Raw genomic sequence first — 20,200 nt, 5'->3', positions numbered from 1 at the left:
GCCACCTGATGTGAAGAACCGACTCAATTGAAAAGACCCTGATGCTGAGAAAGATTGAAGACGGGAGAAGAAGGGGACGACAAAGGATGAGATGGTTGGATGGCATCACCGACGCAATGGACTTGAGTTTAAGTAGGCTACAGGAGTTGATGATGGACAGGGAAGCCTGGTGCTGCAGTCCATGGGGTCACAAAGAGTTGGACATGACTGAGCGACTGAAATGAATGCCTATTTGAAAATGCATGCATGCATGCTCTGTTGCTTCAGTCATGTCCGACTCTTTGCAGCCCTATAGACTATAGCCCACCATGCTCCTCTGTCCATGGGATTCTCCAGGCAAGAATTCTGGGGTGGGTTTCCATGCCCTCCTCCAAGGGATCTTCCTGACCCCAGGGATCTAACCCACATCTCTTATATCTCCTGCCTTGGCAAAGGGATTCTTTACCACTAGCACCATGTGGGAAGCTGCCTGATGAAAATATCTAGCAACAAAAGAGAGGTTGTTAAATACTGATAATGACTGATACTGAGACTAGAAAGTCACTAGTAGTGTCTGTTTTTAAATGCACATTCCAGTTTTGGAAGACAAAGTCTCACCATCATAGACTGATAAAATGGCTCTAAGATCTTCATTATAAAATTTTTTTATTCTATTTTTATATTGTAATATCATTGGAAGTATTTCTTTTGTTTTATACTGCTATGTAGAATTGAAATAAGAGAAGATTTTCAAAAGAGGTACCATATTTCTATTTTCCTGAATATATGAATTTCTTCCATTTTATGTATGTATTTTATTTTATTACCTATAAAATATGTAGATATAATGTGTTTTATCAAAAAAACAATACAAAGAATGCTGAAGACCTTTATGTTTTTATGTATAGTATGCTTTATTAGGGCTTCCTTGGTGGCTCAGAGGTTAAAGTGTCTGCCTGGAATGCAGGAGACCCGGGTTTGATCCCTGGGTTGGGAAGATCCCCTGGAGAAGGAAATGGCAACCCACTCCATACACCAACTTGCTAGTAGAAATTTGCCTATAATAGAAAGAAATGCTTTTGAAGTTTCTTATATAGATCTTAAATTTCTTATATGATTTTTACATTTCTCATTCACTCCTAATCCAGGAAATTTCTGACCTATTACTTCTGTGATCTTCGTTTATAGTCCCTTCTTTCTGTTTGGGACTGAATTTAGTTGCCTGAATATTGGTATAGATCATGACTGTAATTTTTAAGGGATATGGTTTTCTTTCCTTGTTTCTTCTATCTTAAACTGTGCTGCTGTTGTTTAATTCACCTATCCTGTGAGAGAAAAGAACATGCCTCTTAATTAATAGGCTGGTAAAGATCATGCATTGGTCGTTTGCAGTTCACCCTGAGGAGTAAATGCAAGAGTTTCATTACGTGCCTAATTTTCACAGATCTGGGGAGTAGAAATCTCAGAGGCTGTCCCAAAACCAGGTCACACCTCCAGGGTGCTTCCAAGAAAGTTTGCCATCCAACAAAATCTGTTTTATTAATTCTGAATTGAACTTGCAGTATTCTATAGCATTATAGGGGCTTCTCCATTAGTAGGGCAGCCATGCAACCCCCTCTATCAGAATATGGTACATAAAAGTGCATTTAAAACATGCTTTTAACAGGATAAATCAGGAAATGGCATAAAACTCCTTTGGGGAAAATTTGTGGACTCAGCAGTAATAGTGTGCATTTTATCAGAGATGTTAGCATTTTTAGTATAGAGGTGTATGTATTACAGCACTGAAATCCAGCTTTTGGCCTCAGACTTAAATGATGAGTCTCTCAAGTTGAGGCAACCAAAATCATGGCATGCACTTAAATACTGAGCATTTCGTATTCCTGAAAGAAAACAGTCAACTTCAAAATTTATTAATAGCACAGCAATTTCACCCTAAATTATTTGCTTTCATACTTTTATACAATTTCATTGCATTCATGACCCTTCTGACTTAATAATTTAACTAAAAAAGAACAAGACTATCCTTTATTAAGCAGCACCAGTAGTAGGATTAGGTTTGTTTTAGATAAGTTATTTCCATACTATTTTTACAAAATCACTATAGTGTAATGAAAAGAAAACCATATAGACCTGTTTTAATTCTTGACTCACCTATTTATCAGGTTTGTAACATTTAGCAACTTATTCAGCCCCTTTGAGACTTTTTGAGAATTCTGTGAAATAACTATATCTGAAAATACTTAGTATAATATCTGACACAGGGTAGGCTTGCCCAAGTTTTTGTTTCCCTTAAGAATTGAAGCCATGAAAACAAATGATATAAATGAAAATATATATAATTCTATTAAAAAAAAAACACCCTTTGTAATGTAAGAGTAAAGTAAAATTGGAAAAGAAATAATGGCATCATTTTTTGATATGGAAAACTATTGCATCTCATCATTGATTTCTGACATGTACAGTTAAGCATTGCCATTTCTGGACTTTGATCTTTATTTTTGAAAGGATTGCTTCCCTTAGTTACTCTTTAAAAATATATGTTGGTAGGATATCCGAAGTTACTCAAAAGAATAGACATTACAAATCAATTAATGAGTCTTGAATATAATTCCTCTCAAATGGAATAATTCTATTGCTCCAAACCCCAGAGTTTTTCTGAAATGCTGAAGCAACTTTCTTGGAATGGAAGTTATAATGGTGCCCCGCTGACTTCAAACTGACATTCAGTTGATGGATGTCCGATAAGTCGAAGAAACACAGAATGATAAGATTTTTATTTTCCCTATCAGCATTCTGTAAAAAAGAAAAAAAGGATATAGTACTGCTTTTCTTTGAGAGACTGGACATCACAGCAGTTCTGTATCCCCATTTCGTTATTGGACTGTTTTCAATTTTTTAAAACTTGTCCTTAAGATTTTAGTAAAGGACATTCTAACTACCATCAGATCAGATCAGATTCAGTCATGTCAGACTCTTTGCAACCCCATGAATCACAGCACGCCAGGCCTCCTTGTCCATCACCAACTCACGGAGTTCACTCAGACTCACGTCCATCGAGTCAGTGATGCCATCCAGCCATCTCATCCTCTGTCGTCCCCTTCTCCTGCTGCCCCCAATCCCTCCCAGCATCAGAATCTTTTCCAATGAGTCAACTCTTCACATGAGGTGGCCAAAGGACTGGAGTTTCAGCTTTAGCATCATTCCTTCCAAAGAACACCCAGGGCTGATCTCCTTCAGAATGGACTGGTTGGATCTCCTTGCAGTCCAAGGGACTCTCAAGAGTCTTCTCCAACACCACACTTCAAAAACATCAATTCTTTGGTGCTCAGCCTTCTTCACAGTCCAACTCTCACATCCATACATGACCACTGGAAAAACCATAGCCTTGACTAGACGGACCTTTGTTGGCAAAGTAATGTCTCTGGTTTTGAATATGCTATCTAGGTTGGTCATAACTTTCCTTCCAAGGAGTAAGCGTCTTTTAATTTCATGGCTGCAGTCACCATCTGCAGTGAATTCAGAGCCCAGAAAAATAAAGTCTGACACTGATTCCACTATTTCCCCATCTATTTCCCATGAAGTGATGGGACCGGATGCCGTGATCTTCGTTTTCTGAATGTTGAGCTTTAAGCCAACTTTTTCACTCTCCTCTTTCACTTTCATCAAGAGGCTTTTTAGTTCCTCTTCACTTTCTGCCATAAGGGTGGTGTCATCTGCATATCAGAGGTTATTGAGATTTCTCCCGGCAATCTTGATTCCAGCTTGTGTTTCTTCCAGTCCAGCGTTTCTCATGATGTACTCTGCATGTAAGTTAAATAAACAGGGTGACAATATACAGCCTTGACGAACTCCTTTTCCTATCTGGAACCAGTCTGTTGTTCCATGTCCAGTTCTAACTATTGCTTCCTGACCTGCATACAAGTTTCTCAAGAGGCAGATCAGGTGGTCTGGTATTCCCATCTCTTTCAGAATTTTCCACAGTTGATTGTGATCCACACAGTCAAAGGCTTTGGCATAGTCAATAAAGCAGAAATAGATGTTTTTCTGGAACTCTCTTGCTTTATCCATGATCCAGCAGATGTTGGCAATTTGATCTCTGGTTCCTCTGGCTTTTCTAAAACCAGCTTGAACATCAGGAAGTTCACGGTTCACATATTGCTGAAGCCTGGCTTGGAGAATTTTGAGCATTACTTTACTAGCGTGTGAGATGAGTGCAATTGTGCAGTAGTTTGAGCATTCTTTGGCATTGCCTTTCTTTGGGAACTGACCTTTTCCAGTCCTGTGGCCACTGCTGAGTTTTCCAAATTTGCTGGCATATTGAGTGCAGCACTTTCACAGCATCATAGACTAGATTAGCGTTTCCCAAAATATGTTCTTTGTTTATTTATATTACAGGAAAAGAATCATCCTTTAGTAAAATCAAGTTGGGGAAACATAGGATAAACTAAGTTAAACAGATATTTCAACCTGCAGAATATCTCTGAGCTTTGATTTTGTTGATGAGCACTGTAGCTTTCCAGGAGGAGAGGTTCAGTACTGCATCTAGTCTAAGGTCCAATGTTGTGAAACCTTATTTAAATGAAGAATCATGAGAAATTAGTATGCCATGGAACATACTATGTGTCTTATTGAAGATTCCTTCTAGCTTCAGACATTGATGATTTTCTGAGTATATGCATCACATGTGATTTGTACTTTTACTTCATTCTTGACTTACGATCATTTTAAATTGATAGGGTCTTCCTGGCAGTAGACAGCACCCTTTATGAACATAGTCATGTGTCCATTCATGACTTTCTGACTTAATAATTTAAGTTAAAAAGAACAAGCTATCCTTTATTAAGCAGTACTAGTACGATTAGATTTGTTTTGGGTAACTAATTCCTGGTCAAAAGTCCCTCCTTGGATCCTATGACAGCATACCTCCGGGATTTCTACTACTGTTTTTTCCAAGGCCCATCTCAACTGGATTGTAACCATAAAACGAAACATAAAATATACTTGAGCTGGTGCATTTAGATTTCATGAACCAAATGATTGTCCTGTCCTCCTAACTAAGTTATCCTACAATAGGCAGCCCAAGTATCACCTCTTCCTGGAAGTCTTCCTCGACCATATCCTCATTCTTCGTTACTTCCAGAGTACCTGTACACAGGTGTGTGTGTTTGGTTTTATGTTTCCCAGTGTTAATTTAAACTTTTCATTTCTCAGTCTTCAGCACTTAGCTCAGTGATTAGGGTGCAGTATTCTGCTGGAGAATTTTCTCTGTCATCTGTTTTATCTTTTTTGTAAATCTGGACACTTGAAGGAACTAATGAAAAAAACCTGCTTGTAAGGTGATCTAGCAAAAATTAATATTTTAGAGCATTTACTCATGTTGAAAGATGGCTTTTTTTTTTTTTTGCAATAGCTATGTAATAATTGAAATTTCATGTTTGTACAATAGTTTTCCAGTTGTAGTCACTATTGACCCTGATGCTATTTGAGGCAGATTCAGAATAATCATTTCAAATATGGGAAATGAATAACCGTTTTTACATGGATGCCTTTTTGGTCAAAGGCACCCCACTCCAGTACTGTTGTCTGGAAAATCCCATGGACCGAGGAGCCTGGTAGGCTGCAGTCCATGGGGTTGCTAAGAGTTGGACACGACTGAGCGACTTCACTTTCACTTTCCACTTTCATGCATTGGAGAAGGAAATGGCAATCCACTCCAGTGTTCTTGCCTGGAGAATCCCAGGGACGGCAGAGCCTGGTGGGCTGCAGTCCATGGGGTCGCACAGAGTCGGACACGACTGAAGTGACTTAGTAGTAGTAAGCCATGCAAGACAGTATGTCTGTCTCTGTCACCATTTGAATTGGAAGTGTTTATTTTAAGTCTATTTACTTTTGGCTGCGCTGGGTCTTCATTTCTATGTGTGGGCTTTCTCTGGTTGTAGCAAGTGGGGGCTACTCTAGTTGCAGTGCACTGGCTTCTCAATGAGGTGGCTTCTCTTGTTGGGGAGCCCGGGCTTAGCTGTCCCTCTGCTTGTGGGATCCTCCTGTACCAGAGATTGACCCTGTGTTCCCTGCACTGGCAGGTGGGTTTTTAACCACTGGAACTCCAGAGAAGTCCCTGGCAGTGTTTACTGATGGTACAACTTGGTAAGGAATAAGAACTTACAATTAATGAATCTCTTTTCTGTGCTATGTGTGCAAAGGAGGCAGAGGCACTGTAAAAGAGTTTTATAACCAAAATTATATACGTTTTTTAAATATGCAGAAGCAGCAGCTGTGTTCATTTGTAAATCTATAAATGAATTCGATAGTATTAACTAGTGAGTTTTTAGATTATTCTACTGTGCTGTGGTCTAGATAAGTACAAAAACTAGAGGTAAAACCCAGCAAAAACATCTGAAGAAGCCTTGAAGATAATAGCCTATTAGGATTCTTTTAACATTACATTTTCATATTATAATTTTTCTCTCTGAAAGTCATCCTTAACCATTTCTTATCTAATACAAATATACTATGGTCTAAATATTTTTTTTCTTTTGTCATGTTTAAGTTCCTAGTTCTAGACTTTTGGAAACCTCTGGGGGTTGCTGTTTTCAAATATGTGAAGAAGAATAAGGTTTTTGCAAGTGTGGTATTACTAGTAACATCATTTTCTTGAATTCAAAACTTTCATCCTCTTCAACCAAGTTGTTAGATTTATAATTATTTATTTTGAGGTATATATGTCACCCTTGATCCAAAATTAATATAATATTTCACATATATTTATAAACTTCTTTATGTATTTATAAAGTTTATATATAAATATATAAACTTCTTTATATATTTATAAACACCAACCACCACCATTTTTAAAAGCTAATAATTAAAAGTTGTTTTCTTCCTACTAACAGTGATACTTTTTTCCTCAATTCAGTTCAGTCACTCAGTTGTGTCTGACTCTTTGTGACCCCATGAACCACAGCACGCCAGGCCTCCGTGTCCATCACCAACTCACAGAGTTCACCCAAACCTGTGTCCATTGAGTCTGTGATGCCATGCAACCATCTCATCGTCTGTCGTCCCCTTCTCCTCCTGCCCTCAATCTTTCACAGCATCAGGGTCTTTTCAAATGAGTCAGCTCTTTGCATCAGGTGGCCAAAGTATTGGCGTTTCAGCTTCAGCATCAGTCCTTCCAATGAACACCCAGGACTGATCTCCTTTAGGATGGACTGGTTGGATCTTCTTGCAGTCCAAGGGACTCTCAAGAGTCTTCTCCTACACCACAGTTCAAAAGCATCAATTCTTCGGTGCTCAGCTTTCTTTTTTTTTTTTTAAATATAAATTTATTTATTTTAATTGGAGGCTAATTACTTTACAATATTGTATTGGTTTCGCTCAGCTTTCTTTATAGTCCAACTCTCACATCCGAATATGACTACTGGAAAAACCATAGCCTTGACTAGACAGACCCTTGTTGGCAAAGTAATGTCTCTGCTTTTGAATATGCTCTCTAGGTTGGTCATAACTTTCCTTCCAAGGAGTAAGCATCTTTTAATTTCATGGCTGCAGTCACCATCTGCAGTGATTTTGGAGCCCAGAAAAATAAAGTTAATCACTGTTTCCCCATCTATTTGCCATGAAGTGATGGGACTGGATGCCATGATCTTCATTTTCTGAATGTTGAGCTTTAAGCCAACTTTTTCACTCTCCTCTTTCACTTTCATCAAGAGACTCTTTAGTTCTTCTTCACTTTCTGCCACAAGGGTGGTGGCATCTGCATATCTGAGGTTATTGATATTTCTCCTGGCAATCTTGATTCCAGCTTGTGCTTCTTCCAGCCCAGCGTTTCTCATGATGTACTCTTCATAGAAATTAAGTAAACAGGATGACAATATACAGCCTTGACGTACTCCTTTTCCTATTTGGAACCAGTCTGTTGTTCCATGTCCAGTTCTAACTGTTGCTTCCTGACCTGCATACACGTTTCTCAAGAGGCAGTTCAGATGGTCTGGTGTTCCCATCTCTTTCAGAATTTTCCACAGTTTATTGTAATCCACAGAGTCAAAGGCTTTGGCACGAGGCATTAAAAATATAAAAAATAGTAGTTCTTGCTAACAGATGAGCTGATAGATTTGAAAATCTATTTCAGCATTTACACCTTTGTACTTCTTCCAACAGACACTTATTATCACTCTCCCCTTTCCTTTAAACCTGGAAAGAGACCCTGGAACAGCTGAGCTAACCTGTACCATCACCTGGTTTTTCTTCTCTAGAATAAAATGAAAACTGCTTTAACCATCAACAGGGGAAATTAAATTCTAAATGTAAATGTCACTTTTCAGTCTTAGCTAATTGTCTCTCTCACAGACACAGAGCATGAAAATTAGTAATGCCTTACTTAGGTGTTTCATACTTAGAGCCATCATTTACTGCAGTGACACAAAAATTTGTGAAACACAGGAGACACAAGAAAAATGTGTCACAAAAAAAAAGACAAAAAAGACACAAGAAAAAAGATGAAAATTATTGAAAAATGGTACTATAACACTTTGAAATCAGAATCATACTTAATAGATAGAACTAATCACTGTATCACTTTAGAAGATCTACTGTATTTTGGCAGAAGGACATGTGGATGGAATCTCAGAATTACTGAAATTTGCTTCAGCCTCAAATGCTTATGAGATTTAACATAGTACTATGAGGAGAAACTCTAGATATATTTTTTTAACCACCTTAAATATATGAAACAAATAAGGCAAACAAATATTAATGGTTATTACAAAGCAAAAGGCCTCTTCAGATTTTGCATGTGATTTTGAATAAAGTATATTCAGATAAATGTTTCTCCGTAGACAGTTTCTCCGTAAACAGTAAACAGCATGGAAGCAGTTCATTATTCTCTCATTTTGGTTACTTTGCTTCAAGATGAGTGAAGAGGTAAGAAATAGACTTTTAAAAAGCATTTAGCTAGCATTCACAGGCTCTGAATCTTAGTCGTTCTGACCTTTGGCTAGTTATTTAACTTTCTTGGACCTTTTATTTCTTCTTCAATAAAATATGTATAGTAATAACTTACCTAGATAACATACCTTACTGTACTTAGAATTTGGGGAGAAATGACACTTAATTGTTTATTTACATCGTGTCTCTTTTACTCACACCTTTTTTGTAAGCATATGAAAATGTTTGAACTGAGTAAATATGTGCCATGGTAAATGTAGTAGAAATACTAAGTTATTTGAAAGCTTTCTCAAATGTGTGTTAATAGCTAATTCAGAAAAGTCTATATACATGTGAAGGCTGGGATGGACAATGCCAGATATAATACTGGTATCCTGATAATAAACCATCGTGTGTTGCAATAGATGCTTAAGATATTTTGACATGGCTGTGCCTGTGAAATACCCTAATGTCTTGGTCATTTACTTACTGTTAGTGCAAGAAGCACCAAAAATTATTTTAAACTGAAATAAGCAGGAAAATACATTTTGCTAGGTGTTTATATTTGCAGTTCATTGGAACATTTCTCTCTGGCTCCCAAAACTGACATTAGAACATCACAAAATTTCACTATCTTGAGAAAATAATTTTTTTCACCTTGTAGATGGAATATTAGGGTACAGAGATCAAATTGCCACATCCATTGGATCCTAGAAAAAGAGAATTCCAGAAAAACATCTACTTCTGCTTAATTGACTATGCTAAACCCTTTGACTGTGTGGATCACAACAAACTGTGGAAAGTTCTTAAAGAGACAGGAACACCAGACCACCTTACCTGCCTCCTGAGAAACCTGTATGCCAGTTAGGAAGCAACAGTTAGAACCGGACATGGAACTATGGACTGGTTCAGAACTGGAAAAGGAGTACATCAAGGCTGTAAGTTGTCAACCTGCTTATTTAACTTATATGTAGAGTATATAATGCAAAATGCCAGGCTGGATGAAGCACAAGCTGGAATCAAGATTGCAGGGAGAAAGATCAACAACCTCAGATATGCAGATGACACCACCCTATGGCAGAAAGTGAAGAGGAACTAAGGAACCACTATAAGAAGGTAAAAGACGAGAGTGGAAAAGCTGGCTTAAAAGTCAGCATTCAAAAAATGAAGATCATGGCATTCAGTCCCATCACTTCATGACAAATAGATGGGGGAAGTGGAGTGACAGACTTATTTTCTTGGGCTCCAAAATTACTGCTGACGGTGACTGCAGCCATGAAATTAAAAGATGCTTGCTCCTTAGAAGAAAAGCAATGACAATCCTAGACAGTGTTTAAGAAGCAGAGACATCACTTTTCTGACAAAGTCCATAGTGTCAGAGCTATAGTTTTTCCAGTAGTCATATATAGATGTGAGTTCAGTTCAGTTCAGTCACTCAGTCATGTCTGACTGTTTGCGACCCCATGAACTGGAGCATGCCAGGCCTCCCTGTCCATCACCGACTCCCAGAGCCTACTCAAACTCATGTCCATTCAATTGGTGATGCCACCCCACCATCTCATCCTCTGTCGTCCCCTTCTCCTCCTGCCTTCAATCTTTCCCAGCACCAGAGTCTTTTCACATGACTCAGTTCTTTCCATCAGGTGGCCAAAGTACTGGAGTTTCAGCTTCAGCATCAGTCCTTCCAATGAATATTCAGGACTGATTTCCTTTAGGATGGACTGGTTGGATCTCCTTGCAGTCCAAGGGATTCTCAAAACTCTTCTCCAGCACCATAGTTCAAAAGCACCAATTCTTTGGTGCTCAGCTTTCTTTAAGAGTCCAACTCTCATATCCACACATGACTACTGGAAAAACCATAGCTTTGGCTAGACGGACCTCTGTTGGTAAAGTAATGTCTCTGCTTTGTAATATGCTATCTATGCTGGTCATAACTTTTCTTCCAGGGAGCAAGCATCTTTTAATTTAATGGTTGCAGTTACCATCTGTAGTGATTTTGGACTCCCAAAAAATAGTTTGTCACTGTTTGCACTGTTCCCCATCTAATTGCCATGCAGTGATGGGACCAGATGCCATGATCTTAGTTTTCTGAATGTTGAGTTTCAAGTCAACTTTTTTCCTCTTTCACTTTCGTCAAGAGGCTTTTTAGTTCTTCACTTTCTGCCATAAGGGTGGTGTCATCTGCATATCTGAGGTTATTGATATTTCTCCTGGCAATCTTGATTTTAGCTTGTGCTTCATCCAGCCCCAGAGAAGGCGATGGCAACCCACTCCAGTACTCTTGCCTGGAGAATCCCAGGGATGGCGGAGCCTGGTAGGCTGCCATCTTTGGGGTCGCACAGAGTCGGAACACAACTGAAGCGACTTAGCAGCAGCAGCAGCATCCAGCCCAGCGTTTCTCATGATATACTCTGCATATAAATTAAATAACCAGGGTGATAGTATATAACCTTGATGTACTCCTTTTCCTGTTTGGAACCAGTCTTGTTCCATGTCCAGTTCTAACTGTTGCTTCCTGACCTGCATACAGATTTCTCAAGAGGCAGGTCAGGTGGTCTGGTATTCCCATCTCTTTCAGGATTTTCCACAGTTTATTGTGATCCACACAGTCAAAGGCTTTGGCATAGTCAGTAAAGCAGAAGTAGATGTTTTTCTGGAACTCTCTTGCTTTTTCAGTGATCCAGTGGATGTTGGCAATTTGATCTGTGGTTCCTCTCCCTTTTCTAATCCAGCTTCAACATCTGGAAGTTCGTGGTTTGTGTACTGTTGAAGCCTGGCTTAGAGAATTTTGAGCATTACTTTACTAGCATGTGAGATGCGTGCAATTTTGCAGTAGTTTGAGCATTCTTTGGCATTGCCTTTCTTTGGGATTGGAATGAAAACTGACCTTTTCCCGTCCTGTGGCCACTGCTGAGTTTTCCAAATTTGCTGGCATGTTGAGTGTAGCACTTTCACAGCATTATCTTTTAGGGTTTGAAATGGCTCAACTGGAATCCCATCACCTCCCCTAGCTTTGTTGGTAGTGATGCTTCCTAAGGCTCACTTGACTTCACATTCCAGGATTTCTGGCTCTAAGTGAGTGATCACACCATTGTGATTATCTGGGTCGTGAAGATCTTTTCTGTTTAGTTCTTCTGTTTATTCTTGCCACCTCTTCTTAATATCTTCTGCTTCTGTTAGGTCTATACCATTTCTGTCCTTTATCGAGCCCATCTTTGTGATTGTGCCCTCTGTAATTTTCTTGAAGAGATACCTAGTCTTTCCCATTCTGTTGTTTTCCTCTATTTCTTTGCATTGATCACTGAGGAAGGCTTTCTTATCTCTCCTTGCTATTCTTTGGAACTCTGCATTTAAATGGGTATATCTTTCCTTTTCTCCTTTGCCTTTCGCTTCTCATCTTTTCACAGTTATTTGTAAGCAGATGTGAGAGTTGGACCATAAAGAAGGCTGAACACCGAAGAATTGACTCTTTTGAACTATGGTGCTAGAGAAGACTCTTGAGAGTCCCTGGGACAGCAAGAAGTTCAAACCAGTCAATCCTAAAGAATATCAATCCTGAATATTCATTGGAAGGACTGATGCTGAAGCTGAAGCTCCAGTACTTTGGCCATCTGATGCAAAGAGCCAACTCATTGGAAGAGACCCTGATGCTGGGAAAGATTGAAGGTGGGAGGAGAATGGGATGACAGAGGATGAGATGGTTGGATGGTATCATTGACACAATGGACACAAGCTTGAGCAAACTCAGGGGAACGGTGAAGGACAGGGAAGCCTGTCAGGCTACAGTTCACGGGGATCACAAAGAGTTGAACGCTGCCTACCAACTAAACAACAGCAAATATACTAAAGAGCACACCTGTTGGATTTGGGTAGAAACCCTGCTCTGCCACAATGAAGCTTAGGCTAGTAAATTAAATGTTTTCCATACATACTCCTGTCCTCTTTTTATTCATTTACAAGTATATTCATGTTCTTTATTTTGTTCAGTAAATGGGATCATTTTTTTTCAAAGGAGAAAGAGATTAGGAGAGCACTGCTCCTTGCAGAAATTTGGTGATGAGATCTCTTTTATCTTGTGGTTGTCCTTCTACTGGTCCTCTGTTCAGCCAGTGGATAGGGCAAGAGACTGAGGATTGTGTGAGAGTTTTTATGGGCCGGATATGGAGACATGATACACTTCCATTTATACTCACATTTCATTGGCTTGAATGAAAGTAAATTCTCCAAGAAAGATTAGAAAAGTGTAGTCTGAGTAAAGACTCATGAAGAAAGATTTCTGTCACACTTTGTGCCCTGCACTCAAAGAGAAGAATATTTTCTTTCCTGTAGGAATAAAGTATTGTTCATTCCGTTAAGGAAGGTAGTGAAGTGCCTAAGAAGAAAGTAGAGAGCAGTCAGATCCATTTGAAAACAAGGAGTATTAATCAGGGAAGGATTCACAGAAGAGAGTGACATTTGAACTAAAAGTTTCTGATAAGATTTTCTCAATGAGACAATGAGGTGAGCACCCCAGCAAGAACAAGTCATGGTAATACAAACAAAACGCAGTGTGGCCTCACAAGCCCATGCATCCTTGAAGTGGTGAAAGAGAATTGGTGAATGATGAACTTCCTTGGGTCCAGTGGTTAAGACTTTGCACTTCCACAGCAGGGTACATAGGTTCAATCCTTAGGGAAGTAAGTCAGCGTGGTGTGGCCAAGAGAAAAAGAAAAAAAAAAAAGGTGAATGATAAGGCTAGAAAGCTCATTGAGATCAGACTGTGAAAGGCCTTAGATAGTATGCTAAGAAGATTGGATTTACATATATATGCACAACAGGGTACCTTCAGAGGTAGTGTGATATAATTGTATTTAGAATGCTAGATTTATTTATTTTGTAATTATTGAGCATTTTATGTTCTAGATATTACTGTGCCTGCTGCTGGAGATGCGTAAAAGGAACATGTTCCTTGCTCTGGTCATAATATAAAGGGTTCATTAGAGGGACAGTATTAAAAGTACAGAGATGAAATAGGAGCTCCTTTTTTATTCAGTGTAAAAAGAGATGAGGCCTAAATGTGAATACTGGTAATGAAAATGCAAAGGACTGGATGAATTCTGGAGATAATCCGTGGAGTGGAATCTGATGGAACTCCTAGTCAGTCTGTACTGCATGAGGATATGATTTGGAGGATAGTGGCACAAAGGTTTCTAATCTGAGAGAGAAAACAGCTATTTGCTAGAAAAGAGGATCAAGTTTGAGGGAAAGATTATGAGTTCAGTTGTGGACACAATTTTGAAATATCTATGTGGAGGTATTCAGGAAGTAGTTGGGGAAAATGTTCTGATTGTCTGAAAAGAGGCCAGAACTGGAGTTATGACAAATACATAGATTACATGTTAGATGACCTACAAGGCTGCGAAACAACAGAACTCCAAGAAATGAAAGGTGGGCAAAAGAGACAGCAGCCAGAAAAGGCTGACAAAGGATTGTTAGAATTAGGAAAGCATTTGAATAAAGATGTGGTTGGTTAGCTGTTTAAAAAAAGATGGAGAGATGATGAAAGGATAAAGCTGAAATAACCATTAGATTTGGCTGTGATAGAGTTTGGGGGGACCATTACAAAAGCTTTGGGGCAAAAATCTAATAGGAACAAGAAAAGTCAGTAACGTGGTTGACAGAAGAGTAAATATTGTACAGGATTTGTGAAACTTGAATGTATTTATCATCTGAGGATAGAGAAGAGTGATTTTGAACCTTGAGAAGCAGAAAGAACCCTAAAGGATACAGAAAGGAATAGGTTCTAAAGCATAAGTGGATGGATTTACTTTTTGAAACAAGGCAAAAAAAAAAGAGATAAGGAATGATGCACATAAAAGTTTAGAGGTGAACGGGAGTGAAGCTGAGACAATATAAGGGAGTCAGGTGAGCTGGTGTGAGATTATTGGCACTTCCAGTGGAGAAAGTTTAGTAAATTGTAGGAAACAAGAATAGAAATTGGCTGTGGATGCTGATTAAGAAGGAGCAACATGGAAGGATTCAGATAATTTCTAAATCATTATAGTCAATAACATTTATATACCATTTTGTAGGGAGCTTATATGGCAAAAGTAAAAATGGTCAGATATGTTGATAGCAGCTTAGCACAGCAACAAAGTAATCAGGGAAAAGAGGGTGTTTATAAATGTGGAATTGAAATGATAATCTTGGAGTTCAGGTTGGGCAGGGAAGGAAGGAAAAACAGGAGGGCACCAATAGCCTGCAGAGTTTGGAAGAGCCAAGGCATTGAAAGTTATGTGCAAGACTAGTGAAAAATATAAGGACTTTTGGTAAATGCTCTGCTGTAAAATCCAAAAGGACTGATCATTAGTTATAAGAATAGCTCTTACCACTTACCAGTTGTGTTCTTTGGTATCAAACTTTGTGGTACAGCTAAAGATATTCCATACCTGCCATCTGTAAAATGGGATTGCCACCTTTAGAGAATATTAGAAATTTCAGGATAAACTAAGTCATGTCGTGAATGACCATATATTCTTCCCTTTTCATATATACACAATAATACCATAAAGCAGTGAGAAAGGAAGAAAATAATTTGGAATTACTACCAAATTCCCTTAGTAATCGAGGAGGAGTTTGATCTTAATGACTCAGTTTGAATAAATAAATTTTATTCAAGTGAATTCATTGATATCCTTTGTAGAGAACATACCTGTATTGATTATTGATAAAATTTTTCAAATGTGTTTTTAATATTTTTCCATAATTCAAAGTTGGTTTTTTTTAAATTATATACACAAGCACATACTTGGGAATCTTGATTGACAATGTGAAGCTCAATTACATAAAATATTTAACCACAGCACAACAGCCATTTGCAGTTTAAAGAAAACCATATAAAACAATATTCCAATGAATTGCCCAACAAATCAGTAAGAAAGGACAGACCAGCCTAGTGAAATAGATAAATCAGATTTAGGCAGGGTAGTTTATTGAATTTAAATTGTGCCCAGTTGGCCCAAGAGCTATATATAAGCAATCCATCTTACGTTGTTAATGGAGGTTCTTGAAATCCACCTGATGTTTGCATTATTAAATTTCAGTCTAATGAGCTCTGCTAATACATATTGAAGATGGTTGTAAGGAGTAGAATGTGAATCTGAGCGGGATAATTTGAAAGAAACATAAGCTGAGCATTTTACATGACTCAAGGGGTATATCTACAATTACACATATAACCAAAATTGAATTTAAATGGAATTTCTATTATCCTTGTCCTTCTACCAGGGAGAATAAAGTGTAAATGAAGTAAAAGTCTTTAGAGTTACTGGTGGTTTGTTTTTATTATCTAATTTAATAGATTCTTGCAATGATACCGAGTGGCATAAAAGTTTTAATATTTCATGACTTTAAATGCAGTCTAAGTATGTATTAAAGCTTGTAAATGGAAACAGATGTCTGTGTAATTGGATATAGCACTTCACAACACCATTATATAAGTTTTATATTTTAAGAAAGTGTCAGTGTTGACAGTGAAGAAAAGTCAAATTTTTGAAGAAAAATAGTCAAGTATGTGCTGTGTATTTTCTTTAAATTACTCTTTTAAGCCAGGTTTTATACTTCAAAAAGATATGTTGATTTTGCATAGGAAAAATATATGCAGCAAAAAATTGAAAAGTAAGTGTGTTTAATTTTTAAATCACTGTTTACATTGCTGTTATCATTATAATAAAGGCTCATCCAAAGTTTAATGCTGGCGCAGTTTGATTTCTTTTTCTTTTGACGAGGCAATACTTTTTTTAACTTAATATTTCATCAACTATAATGCTATTAGAGACTTATTTTCACTTAGTTCACTCATCAGGCAGTAAGCCGGCAATAAAGGAGAATCGCTCCTTTGAGACGTTAATGCTTTGGAATAAATGATGTGCTGGAACAGAAATTTAATTAATTTACAGAGTATATTGATAGTCCCTTGTTACCGTGCTGTATATTTTTAATCTTCTCTAACATCTGTAGTAAAGTGTTTGAAAACCCCTGCAGTTGAGCAACTAGTAGATAATTAAGTAATAAGGGAAGAAGTTTCTAGAGGGAAAAAGATTCTTTTTACCAAATGCTGTCATAACATGAATAAAGAACTGCTACTATGATATGCAGTGAAAAAAAAAATACGCTACCTAATTTGATACTGTTCCAAAGATATAGCAAGCTTCTTATATTTAAAATGTGGATTGTAGCTTAACTTTTCTCCAAAGTTTAAAACAGATGCATTTCACTGACAAGTCAGATGACTTTTAATGACCAACAATTTTTCCCAGTTTTTATGCCATCATTAGACATACGTTGCTTAAATTAATTTTCTTTTTGGTGCAGAGATTATGTTGAACTAAGCCTCAAAGATTCTAAATAAATATTGTAAATAATCTGAATAAAGATTGTAAAAGGTATGTTTCAGATTTTCAGCCATTTTTTTCCTTCTGGCTACTGCACAAAAAATATGTAATAAATTTATTTCTCCTTCTCCCAGTATTTTCATTCACAATATAGGCATAAAATAAACACAGAAATTTTATTGGGTTTTTTTTTTTTCCAGCAAAAGCTGATGAAGCATTGAAAGCCAAAGAAAGAAATGAAGAAGAAGCAAAGAGAAGAAAGGAGGAAGGTAAAGACATGTATTCATTTTGTTTCAAAGCAGTCACAGTGAAGAGTCACTATTTGACGTGATTCTCTTCATTCTCTAAATAAAGCATAAAACATCATTAAGTGCTTTAGGGGATACCTCCTGCTACTTTACGAACCTAAACTATGACACGATGTTACACTATATTCAGTGTCTTGGACACTGATGTTTGCCAGAATAAGGTTAGTTTAGAAGCGGAAAATCCCAAGGACAGAGGAGCCTGGTAGGCTGCGGTCCATGGGGTCGCTAAGAGTTGGACATGACTGAGCGACTTCACTTTCACTTTTCACTTTCATGCACTGGAGAAGGAAATGGCAACCCACTCTAGTGTTCTTGCCTGGAGGATCCCAGGGACGGGGCAGCCTGGTGGGCTGCCATCTGTGGGGTCGCACAGAGTCGGACACGACTGCAGCGACTTAGTAGCAGCAGCAGCAGCAGTGATAAGTATCTGGGGAAACAGAAAAGATACAAAATCATACAGTGGAACTAGTGTTAGTTTCTTCCTTCTAACTTTTATCTTAAATTATCAAAATTAGTCATAAAAATGGATTGATCTTATGGGTACATTTTGAAATATTTTAGCAGTGATGAAGAAAAGTGTTCTTGCCAATAAAATTTTAAATAAAAATGCTGTTAAGATGGAACAATAAATTAGGAAATGTCAGAAATGTCAGTCATAATTCAGATTTAGAAATTCATCATAATTTTTGTAGATTATTTCTTTAAATAACATTGAAGCCACCCCCTAAAAATATTACACACAGAAATGTAACACATTTTTATCTCCCCTAACAAATTGTGTTTATCCTTCAGTTTGCTGTGATGTATGTGAGTGAAAATTTTGCATTTTTCATTCTCAGAGGCTTTATATATACTGTCGTAAATTTCAGTGCTTAAAGCAAGATCCAGGCAACTCTTTCTCAGTCAGTTAAGTTGATGATCCACTTGGACTGGTAATCATATCACTCTGTTGGCTAATTAGCAGAGTTTAATTCTTCTGTGAGCTTTTAAGGAGTTGAAGCCTGATAATGTGTTCCAAAATACTGTCTTTGAGTCAGTTCAGTTTAGTCGCTCAGTCGTGTCCGACTCTTTGCAACCCCATGAGCAGCAGCATGCCAGGCCTCCCTGTCCATCACCAACTTCCAGAGTCCACCCAAACATTGAATCAGTGATGCCATCTAACCATATCATCCTCTGTCGTCCTCTTCTCCTCCTGCCCTCCTCCAGCTATTGTCTTTGAGTGCTGTTGTCTAAATCTGAAAATTGAGAATTTTTCCGTATTGCCTTCCTTTTACTATGACAACCACAAAAAATTTTACACCCCCCCAACTTAAAATTAGAAGCTGAGACCTTATAGAACCTAAAATGTTTTAGTATGATGATGTAGAATTCTTAAAAGCACCATTCCATCAGAACCAAGCCCTCAAAGCAGGGGTTGGGGGGGCAACTGTAGATTCAAGTGACAGAACCCTACAGATTAGGAGATTCCAACTAAATGTGTATATAGAGTTCTTACCTTGACTCCTGTAAGTCCTGACTTTATGCTCTTGTCCTAGATCAACTAATTTTATGGTATATTGAAAAAAATGAATGAATTCTGCTGGCAAAATTCCTCAGTAGAATTCTCTTCTTTTGGCTTTCTAAAATGCACATTTTGGTTTTGTTCATGGAAACAATCTGATTTCAGTTATGCTTATGGTCATATGTAGTACAAATAGATATAATACTAAATGTAAAATAGTCTAAGCAAATTGTAATATTTTAGTACTGCTGTGTTATGTGGTATTCTGATCAATGTAACTAATTAATGACATAATAGCCCTTATAAAACATTGTGGTGCTATAAATTACAAGTGTGGCACTTATTATCAACCAACACAGTAAATATATATTGCAATAGTTATTAGTCTGATTCCATTAATTCAAATCTTAATTGGAGTCATAACCAGTTGAAAGCAGATGACATTGATATGGTAACCACGGATATTGAAATTGCTGGGTGATTTATTGTTATGAAAAAAATATATAATATGAATGCTTCCTCTAGTAACTGTTTCTTCTGGAAGCTTTCAAGGAATTGAAGCCTGATAATGTGTTCCAAAATACTGCTTTTAAATGCTGAAAGAAACTTTTTAAAATTTCAGAGCCCCTTGTGTAACACGATGACAATCAATATTTCTAAGAGTCTGTCCTTTTTTTTTTTCCCATTAAATTAGCTCTAAACATCTTTTAAAAGATTTTTTTAAGAATACGCCAATGGAAATTTGCTGTATGACTCAGGGAATTCAAACCAGGGCTCTATAACAACCTAGAGGGATGGGATGAGGAGGGAGGTGGGAGAGATGTTTAAGAGGAAGGGAACATAGGTATACCTATGGCTGATTCATGTTGATGTATGGCAGAAACCAACACAATACTATAAAGCAATTATCCTTCAATTAAAAATAAATAAATTTAATTAAAAGAATTTAAGTAACTATAGATACTTGAAGGTAATATTGTAATTTTTTTGAAAATATTTTTTCACTTTGATTTTCACTAAGTCAGTTGACCTTGCACTTAGCCGTTCCCATTTCAATACCCATGAATTGTTAGAAAAGCACCTCCCTCCATTCATAGCTGTTTTAATTAGCATCT

General features: G+C 37.5%; 1 protein-coding gene across 2 annotated transcripts in view; it reads left to right on the top strand.

The window, feature by feature from the left end:
• Positions 1–20,200, top strand: part of RSRC1 (arginine and serine rich coiled-coil 1) — a 447,324-nt gene that overhangs the window by 338,325 nt on the left and 88,799 nt on the right. For both annotated transcript variants that reach the window (XM_059876265.1, NM_001075404.1), the window contains exon 7: positions 17,477–17,545. In XM_059876265.1, the coding sequence (XP_059732248.1) occupies positions 17,477–17,545 (69 nt within the window). The remainder of the gene's footprint in view (positions 1–17,476; positions 17,546–20,200) is intronic.

The sequence above is a fragment of the Bos taurus genome, chromosome 1 (assembly GCF_002263795.3).
Source record: "Bos taurus isolate L1 Dominette 01449 registration number 42190680 breed Hereford chromosome 1, ARS-UCD2.0, whole genome shotgun sequence".
Classification (NCBI taxonomy): domain Eukaryota; kingdom Metazoa; phylum Chordata; class Mammalia; order Artiodactyla; family Bovidae; genus Bos; species Bos taurus.
This window is presented reverse-complemented; position numbering and strand designations above follow the sequence as displayed.